This window comes from Ictalurus furcatus, chromosome 18 (genome assembly GCF_023375685.1).
Source record: "Ictalurus furcatus strain D&B chromosome 18, Billie_1.0, whole genome shotgun sequence".
Classification (NCBI taxonomy): domain Eukaryota; kingdom Metazoa; phylum Chordata; class Actinopteri; order Siluriformes; family Ictaluridae; genus Ictalurus; species Ictalurus furcatus.
The window spans coordinates 6,650,358-6,660,000 of NC_071272.1; the positions used below are offsets into that span (position 1 = coordinate 6,650,358).

The 9,643-nt window shown below is 40.0% G+C and overlaps 2 protein-coding genes across 3 annotated transcripts in view; both read right to left on the minus strand.

Moving 5' to 3' along the window:
• LOC128622677 (homer protein homolog 1) lies at nucleotides 1–897 on the minus strand. Its single transcript, XM_053649372.1, has 2 exons — nucleotides 382–897; nucleotides 1–195 (listed from the first exon to the last, which is right to left on the minus strand). Exons 1-2 carry the CDS (start codon nucleotides 478–480, stop codon nucleotides 1–3), a joined length of 294 nt encoding a protein of 97 aa, XP_053505347.1. The 5' UTR covers nucleotides 481–897.
• A 181-nt stretch (nucleotides 898–1,078) lies between these two features.
• The window catches only part of LOC128622898 (homer protein homolog 1), a 29,398-nt gene continuing 20,833 nt past the window's right edge, over nucleotides 1,079–9,643 (minus strand). The window contains exons 4-8 of one of the 2 annotated variants that reach the window (XM_053649704.1): nucleotides 9,086–9,178; nucleotides 8,358–8,411; nucleotides 5,199–5,335; nucleotides 2,890–3,052; nucleotides 1,079–1,375 (exon numbers count right to left, since the gene is read on the minus strand). In XM_053649704.1, coding sequence (XP_053505679.1) covers nucleotides 1,211–1,375; nucleotides 2,890–3,052; nucleotides 5,199–5,335; nucleotides 8,358–8,411; nucleotides 9,086–9,178 — 612 coding nt within the window. In that variant the 3' untranslated portion in view covers nucleotides 1,079–1,210. Of the gene's footprint in view, nucleotides 1,376–2,889; nucleotides 3,053–4,758; nucleotides 5,336–8,357; nucleotides 8,412–9,085; nucleotides 9,179–9,643 lie in introns of those variants that run through there. The other variant, XM_053649705.1, reaches the window with a different exon arrangement.

Here is a 9,643-nt window from a genome sequence, read left to right on the forward strand (position 1 = left end):
CTAGCTGCTTCCTCCGTCGATCAGTTTGGCCAGGCTGTCTCTCAGCTCGGTCAGCTCAAAGATCTTACCGTCGAGCAGCTCGAGAAGCGAGCGTAGGTTTTTGCGAAAAGTCTCCTGTTCGGTGTGACTGCTTTCCACACGCTGCTCCAGCTCGGCTAGCTGAGCTTCCAGTTCTGCCGTCCGTGTCTCCGTTTCCTAAAAACACACACATACACACACACACACATACACACAGGACAAGAGTTATATTCAGTCACTATCAGTTTAGGAAATTTTTAAGCTACTACTTATACAGTGTTATAGGGCAGCTGAAAACACTTGGAGGAGAGCACTAAGCCGAACACGCTTGGAGGAGAGCACTAAGGTGAACATTTTACAAACCTGTAGCTTCTGGGTGACTGTGTCTTTCTCCGACTGCAATTCGCTGGCTTTCTCAACTTCTGCTTTTAGTCGTTCCAGCTCCTGAAACCATGAGAGCATAAGATGCTAGCATATATCAAATTTACACATACTTGCACACTTTACAAGTTTACGTACAGCACACCTACACCTTTCTGTGTGATCCTAATTCTTAAATATATTCTACTCAGTTATTTTATATTCAAATTTACCACGGTGGTGTTGAACACTCGATTCTGATTGGACAGAAGATATTACTGTTGTTCTGCAGTGCAGCTGAAATCACATCAAATCAAATTCCATTCAAATGCTACGCATACCCTAACAATATTCATATTTATTATGCAACTATAAATGGATAAAACGACACGCTGTACATTTTATCCGTTTATAGTTACATTTATATGTTGTGGAGCATCCACAAAGCAAGTTAGTTCCTGTTATCACTTACGATATGACAACTATAAACAGTTCTTTCCTCACCAGGCTCTATTTTGTTCTCCCTTCAAGCTGCTCTTCTGTCCGGGGGGAAAAAAAACATTCCCATGTCGGAAAATCTAAAGTTACAGATTTACCTTTGGAGACTGGAGACTCCCTGTATAAATCTGAAATAAACTTCTCCTTACAGAAAACTTCATTATCAATGATTACACACTTGTGTGTGTGAAAAATCCATTTATGTGCCGCATCTCTCAGACAAGTCCCTGTGAAAGAGCTGTTACTATAGAAACCATAATGCATTAGAGCGAGCGCATTAATATAAGCCTGAGATTTGCAGCTGCACTACTGTTAGAGCTGCTGTTATAGAAAATTAATCAACACAACACCTATATACTGTCCAAACATCGAAAGAGCTTCGTCGCACCTCCTCCTTGGCCTTCAGCGCTGCCTCCAGCTCCTCTATCGTCTGGTTCAGTTCTGTTTTCTGGTTTTTGATTCCTGTCGTCTGCCCACTGACACACTCCAGTTCTGTCACCTGGAACGCACGCACACACACACACACACACACACAAGATTAAAGCAAGGAATTACGTCCAGACAAAACATTTGTCCTTTCTCCTTCTGCCTCAATGTCACTTTAAAAGCCCATCATGCTGACCGTCTATCATTCATTTTCAGTTCAGCTACTGCCTCTAAATACTGATCATCCATGAATCGAGTGCATGACTATCAAATAGTCGTCTCTCAACAGACAGATCGTTACCCAGCCGCAGTCCTGTTACTGCGTGAGTAACAGTAAAAAAAATCTTACCAAGTGAAAATATCAGGAATGTAGTCAAATTTGTCCAGTGTTTCTCATTATAAGATTACAATAAGCCATGGTCTGCACTTATATAGCGCTTTTTTCAGCTTAGCAGTTCTACAAAGCACTTTACACTGGTTCTCATTCACCCATTCACACACATTCACACAGTCACACACACACCAGTGGTAGCAGAGCTGCCATGCAAGGTGCTAGCTTGCCTTCGGGAGCAACTTGGGGTTCAGTGTCTTGCCCAAAGACACTTCGGCATGTGGAGTCATGTGGGCCAGGAATTGAACCGCCAACCCTACGATTAGTGGACAACCCGCTCTACCACCTGAGCCACTGCCACCAGAATCCGTAAGAATATACGATTATTAAACATATTTCTACAAACTGTTACTAATTTCTTCTAAAGCTTTCAATTTTCTTATTCTACTAGCAGATACTTTTGCTTGAACTTTCAAGCTTGAAATTAGTTAAGCTAGAAATAGCTTTAAAGGTGCATTAGGTAAGATGAGGAATTTTATTTTCTGAAAGATTAGGTCCCTAACGTTTAGGTAGGTTTTACATTCGAATGATTCCCGCCCACATTCACGAAACTCCGCCCCTAGCGTCTAGAAAATGACTGACAGGAGGCACATCCAAACACAAACAAGTTTTCAAGACAGGAAGTCGGTTTTCCGAGCAGGTTTTTTTCAGCAAATATACTTTTGCCAAGGCCATGACTTAACCTCCTGTGTTTTTTTTTAATCATGTTCTAAATATCTTCCATATTTTGTTCAAGTAAGAAATAAAAAAAATCAACTATTGCACCTATAATATTCTTATATTTGGCTTATTGTAATCTTATAATAGGTAATACTAGCTACATTTGACTATATTCATGATAGTTTCACTTGGAAAGATACCATTTTTTTTGCATTACATTGCTGTGAAATACTGTTTACTGTGCTATAAAAAAAAGTGCTTTTATCCAACACTGGCCAATAAAATTGCTCATTTTGGTGCAAAATTGCAGAGACACCAACAATGATTATTTTGAAATTCAAGGAAATCATTATCTTCTATATATCTGTCTGGCACGCTAATCTGAGTCTGATGTTGTTTTAATACTAGTTATTGAAGTACTAGCAATAAAAAAATCCCCAATTGTCATTTGCGATAATAACCAGTCTATTACCAGCCTATTACCCAACGTGACAAAAGCAACAGTACATTACATGATGACCCTCGTCCTGTCTCACCCGTTTGTGCAGTCTCTCTGCCTCCTCTTGGTAAACAGCTAGCTGCTGTTTCCACTGTTTAACGTTGGCTGTCGACTCGAGCAGGGCTGCCGTTAGCTTGGCGTTGTTGCCCTTTAGCGCCGCCAGCTCGGCCTCCCAGTGCTTATTCATGTTAGTCGAGCTGCTGGAGGTAAAAAACACACACACACACACACACACACAGTTCAAATACAAATGTTTTTTAAAAAGCTGGTACTAAATGTTTTAAGGTGCCATTGATTTGTTGCGATACAGTTTTCGCTCATGTAACTCGAACTGCGAATGCAAAGGTTAACCACTCTGACAGTAACGTGTTGAAGTTCACACGAGCTGTAGGTGTTCAGATGTTAGAAGAACACGGAAATCACAGCGAGCACGCTGAGCTCTGTATGTGTGAGGTTGTGAAGAAAAAAAACAACACATCTGAATAGCTTCCCTGTAAACTGGCTCAACGGAAAGTGAGAGAGAAGGAACTTCGGTTGTTTTTCAATCGTTCGGCAAAAACGATTGAAAAAAAACATCCCCTGCCTTTATGGTGCAAGCATCTAACCTACATTAAATACATATTGTATAGTGTATCTATATATAATTTTATTATTCGAAATAATTTACGCAAGTGAGAAAACATTTACATAGGTGCATATTCTATACTTTTACAGAAGCACAGGTCTAACAGTGTGGAAATACAGCAAAATTAGCTTTAGGATCAGTAAAATTAATGTTTGAGCTTGAACATATGCTTTTAAATAGCTCCATTCCAAAAATGCTACAGCCAGATAGGAAATCGTTGTGCCACCATGGAAGGGAGGGGAATGCTTTCTCTCCCCTGTCAATCACAGTGACATTAGCCAGTCATGGGCGTCTGTAAGGTCATATATGTAGAAGAGGGCGGATAGCGCTTTCCTCCGAGAATGTTACGTTACCCTGTGATGCAGCATGAGCAACAGTTTGAAAAGATGCAGTTGGCTGGCTTCACGTGTCTCAGAGGAAGCACTTGACACCCTTCACTCTTCCATTCAGCTGGCTGGTGGGTGGGAATTGGCAAATAACCAAATTGGGGTGAAAATTGGCGTGGGGGGAGGGTTCTAACACCTAATGCAGTGGTTCTCAAAATGGAGTGAAGCAGAACCAGGGGGTCCATGATTTTGTTTTGTTTTATAACAGTGGTGAAAATCACAGCCTACAAAGTTATTATATTTAGGGGTCCAAGCACCAAACTCAACCCAGACCTAACGTGCTCTATCGGTGGAAAGTGGATTTTGTTTGATAGTTAAAAGGGTCCCTGACTGCAAAAAGTTTGAGACCCACTTAGTGGAAGCTACATTCCCACTCAAAACCCAAAACATTATCCCCATCCCTTTATCGGTAATCTTGGACTTTGAGTCCTTCAAACTTGCACCCTACAAAGAGGATTTATAATCAAAAGGTCTAATTAACACACAGTCTAAGCAACATAAGCTGAAATTTTTTTTGAGACCAGTGAGGTAACGACTCTTTATAGCTTCTATAACTTAAGTGATAACAGGAACTAACTTGCATTGCAGATGTTCCACAAAATGAAATAAAATGTGTTGTTCTTTAATAAATAAAAATGCAATCTTTGGCAATTGTTCAGCTTTTTCTAACCTCTTTTTCCTCTAGTTTTCTCAGAGACCTCTAGTCCCTAGTTCTCTGTGTTTTCAGTCTTATATAGTGTTTTCTCTCTCACGTGAACATGTGCTTAAATCCACACCGTGTACGATGCCTGTAATTTATTGAAAAGCCTAAATACAGACCCCATGGCAGTCCTGACTCTGTGTACTACAGTCGAAACATTTCTCCACAAGAAAACTTTTACTCTTGAAACGCTAAAAAAAAAAATCTGACTTTGAAGGAGCCTTCATGCAAAATGATTTAAGTGCATTTTTATCCATATTTAATGCATGTCTAACACAGGGGGTTAATTTACAGCTTTACTGTACCCCAGGGGTCTGAGAAGCGTGTCAATAATGCATGATGGCATGAACGGCGCAGCACTGTGCCTATTTGAAATCAGAGTGGTACAACATTACAGCGTTTTTATATATAGTAAAGAGCTGTACTTCTCTATTGTGAAGTTTTTCCCATGATTTTATTATATTGCGTCCATTCGATTAGCCCTGTTATAACTGGAGAAGTTGTACTGGGACAGATGAAGGTCCAGGGGTTGACACGGAATAAGAGTGTTTGGTTAAAATATGTTAGTTTGCCCGAACTGAATGGATGTTTATCTGTATGTTCAAATGTGTGGTGATGTATCTCTGTATGTTCACCTGTGTGGGAAGGGCACCGCATTGGTCTCGGTTCGAGGCTCCGAGTTCTGAGAGGCGTCGGGCGCGATCCGTTCATCGTCCGTCCCGTTGATGCTCTCAGGGGTCAAAGGTGACTGCAAGTCACCAGTAGCTGATTCCTGTCAGATTAGAAAAAATAAGGTCATTGGTTTTAGATCCTCATGTGTTTCCACTTGTGCACACTTGATGATCTGTAGTGAGTGATGGGACTGAGTTGCTGAGAAGTGAATTCTGTCGACACGCTCTGATTCACCAGCAGTGTTTAGCTGCAGAAACAGACGGGCAAAATGCATGAGGAATAATGAGGGGTGTCTGTGAAAAGCCTTAGTGGTGATTGGTAGTTAGGCACCATCACAGAACTGAGATGAGAGTGGATTTGTAGCCCTAGCATGTTAAAAATCACTTTAGCCCTAGCATGTAAAAAATCACTTTGTCTTTCGTGGTCGTGTAGCAACTGATACTGATTTTGCTTTGTACGCATACACTGTCCAGCATTGTTTAAGTTCAAACAGTAGTAGCTATAAGGTATATGACTTCTAAAGCTAACTACTTAAACACAAATTAAATCATTGTGATTAGTTATTAAATGTTTGATTTAGATGTTATGTGCTAAGCCTCATGCTAGCTTCGTTGGCAGATTAGCAAAGCAAGCTAACTGTACTAGCAATGTACACTCACTAGAGGTACCAACAATCTCTGCTAGTTTCTTCCAAGCCTCATTTTTCTTCATAATGTGTCTATACACATCTAACAAGAGGTCGAATTTAATGACAGGAAACCCAGGTTTTTCGGGGTTTATGTCAGTCAGTAAACAGGAACTAATGGTAGGTAGGGACTAATCGTTGTGAGCTGCGGGTGGGGAATTGAAGAAATGTCGGACCGTATGTGCCGTATCTGCTTGTGGTCTGATGTTTTTAATCATAGAAAAAGCTCTTGTATGGGTAGCAATAACTGTTAGAAATCAATATTTGGAAAATCAGGGGTATAGAGGGATATGGTACAACCACTGGTCATACTTGTGACCAATATTCAGATATTTAAAATATGTCTGAAAGTTTGTCATTTAAGGTGCTTTCACAGCTCATGTAACACGCACACTGTAATCACAACAACAGCCATAGCTAATATCGGCAAACTCGCTGTCTAGATTGGATTCATTGTTATCAGAAAGCACATGTCATAAAGATTGGTGTATGACATAAGCTTTTTAAAAGTGGCTGAATTCTGCCTGCTTGGAAGCCAATCCCTGTAGGATTACATGCAAAGTGTGGGCTGGCAGTTGAATAGAACCACCTACCTGCTCTCCTCAGAAGGTCAGTTTAGGATGAACAGCTGTGAATTGTAGGTCTGTTAATTAACCTAATTATTCCTCCTAGATTCTTGAATTTCTTGCCAATTCCCATCTAGTCATCTAGTTTACATGAAATCTACAGTAAAGGTGCTGGATCTCCTCGATCTACGGCTCATGTAATGTCATAGGACGGCTGAATGTGCATGGAAGAGATGCTACTCTCCACTTCTTTACTCGAATAGACAGACAGTCATGATTGCCCAGTATCACACAGTATCACGCTTATTATTGTCAGTGCGAGAGGGAAATAGGCCAATTTTGCCACCCAGTGAGCTGGGTCAATTATGCTCTCTCTCTTGCGCTGGCAGCTGTGGCATGGCCGGGTTTCAAACTGACAATCAGTCAACGACAGGATAAAGCCACTCTTGGTCATGGTGTACTCACCAATGTAAAGAAGTGCAAAACAGATGAACTAAATAATTACAACAGTGGGTATTAAAAAAATCCATTTCAGTGGAACTCAGTGGAGATCTTACCATACAATTATATTGAGTTAGAAGTGCACTGGGGGTATAAGATGCCGTTCAGTTTCAGCAGAGGGTAAAGTCAGTATAAAAGATGACGTTTTTGCTTATTATCTGACTCAAACCGTAGCAACTTACCAGCATTAAAACTCTTAATCTACTCTTAATCTACTTATCTACCTTAATATACTCTTACCAGAGTGTAAATATAAGCCTGGCCTTATATCCTTCCATGTTTGCATCAGTAACACTGACATAGAAACGTGATAGCATTTGTGACCATATCTACACTAGGACCCTGATTTACCAGGATTTAAAAAAATAAAAAATAAAAATACAAGTACTAATTTACATGTGCAATGTATAAACGACACATACAGATCGTAGTGATTCCTACAGAATAACTGTGTTCATTACATAACGTTAAACGTTGGAGGAGTTCGGATATCGAATACGTCCATCCGGAAGACTGATCCGATTAGGGAGACGTGTCAAAAAACACTGCGTAATACGAGTAAATGAATAAAACATTATAGACACGAGTTGATATGTTTAAAAGGTAAATATGAATGAAAACCTTTTTCAAAAGCTCTGTTTTAACGCTGCTGTGTGAAGAATTTGAATATCCAAACAATTCAGCATTTCTGATTAACAATAATAAACTTTTGAATTATTAAGGCTTAGTTAATGGTATAACAAAGAAAGAGGCTTTCGCAAGAAACAGGCTTTCGCAAATTTAACACATGCCCTTCGGATGTATTCATGAGCAATTGCACAATCATCACTTGCGTTCACAACCCTAAGCTTAGTTGAATCGTAATGCGGGTGGTGCATTGACTCCACCCTTGCATGTTACACTTTTAGGTTGAAAGAACATTCGCGCAACGTTTGCTCATATGAAAGGCACAACTTTCCGTAAGCGAAAGAGTTTTTCGCGAGTGTTCTGAATGTGTTTCTGCGCATGCAAACCTTTAGTAAATCATGACCCAGAGGTGTCCAAATGCACAGCAAACCACCTGCTAGCCAAGTCACTGCATGCCACATTAATGCACCGAGCATTTTTACTAGCGTGATAATTACTTAAGCGAGTTAGTTCTCTTTGTATGAAAATTAGTTTATTTATAACGTTAACATGTTAGAAAAATAAGTGTACAAAATTATTACAAAAATTATAGCATACTCTATACTGTACATCAATTTGCCTGCTGTAAGTCTGACTAGTGTTAAATAGTACAGGAAATTATTACGATTTTATTAGTTCTTTTAGTGTTTTTAGGGGAAATGTTTGTTGTTAGTCCTTTTAGACTGTTGCTGGGTCTTGCTTACCTTTTTAGCGGCCATGGTCAAGTCCCGTTTGTGCTTGAACTGAATAAGGGGACACTGTTAGAGGTGTATTAAAAATAAAGCGCTTATAACGCATCAATTTGATCTGTCACATCTTTTAAACAGACTTATGAGATGACATGGTTAAGACAGCGGCTCCAGGTATTTTTAGTGGTTAATTAAACAAGCGAGATGGAGGACTGTAGGTTTATTTTACACTGGACACTGCTTACTAGAGTACAGTAGACAAAAGACAGGGTTCATTTAACGATGCTGGGATTTGACATGGGAGTGAGTACGGTTGAGAACAGTTAGAACCTCTTCACTGGTGTTAATCACATAAGGAAGGTTTAGTTTGATGTTAAATGGCACGGGTGGATGTTTTATGTTGAAGGTCAGTATGTGTGGAGGTCCTGAGCGGATGTTCGGAGTGTTCTGATGGAGGTTTGGAAGAGATGCTTTGGGTGGGTTACTGCAGGGAGAACAGAGATGTTCAGTACCATCGCACCAACGCCGTCCTTACCTTCGAAGATGCCAAAGCCAGTTTGCGCTTGGAAGAATTGGATGATGACGTTAGAAGTCAAAGAGTAAAATGATGTAAAATGAAAGCAGAAATCAAAAGGAAACACTGTTAGTTTAAAGAGAGGTGTTGGAGTTGGAAGTGTGTGTGTGTGTGTGAAGTGTGTGTGTGCATACTGTATATATGTGTGTGTTTATGTTCAGAGATTTACCTGTGAGGGAGTGCTGGTCAGCTCCATCTTCTCCTGAGATTTCTCCTTTGCTAATCGTGCAGCTTCCTTAAACTCCGCAAATTTTTCCGCAAACTGGGGGGAAAAAACCCAGAGAGACGTGAAGTATAAACCCAAATTTAACACCCAGGGAAAAAAAATTCTTCTTATTGACTTTCTCAAAACAAAATTTTTATTTGTTGGATTCAAATAGTACATTTACTATTAAAAAACATGCAAACATTCACTGAAACAGTCTCAAGAAGGCAACACCTAAGGGGGGTACAAACTTTTGAGCTGAATGATCGGTGTACGTTGTTATTATTTGGTCCTCTGGGAAACATGTAAATATCTTATATACCTTCTGAAGGGTGGTACTAAATGAAAAAAAAAACAATTTGCAAAACAAAAAAAAACAGTTTACACTGATCGTCCTGTTCAAAAGTTTACACCCCCCGTAACAGTCGTGTACAAGTCCCTCGGTTGTCCTCGGTGTGAAAAGATGGATCTCAACATCATATAGCCGCAGTTTGGAAAGGGCTCAAATATGCAGAAGATGCT

Coding starts and splice junctions, on each gene's coding strand:
- LOC128622677 (XM_053649372.1), bottom strand. CDS start 480: ATGCTCTCATGGTTTCAGGAGCTGGAACGACTAAAAGCAGAAGTTGAG. Junction 196..381: donor CAGTCACCCAGAAGCTACAG/GTTTGTAAAATG, acceptor GTGTGTTTTTAG/GAAACGGAGACACGGACGGC.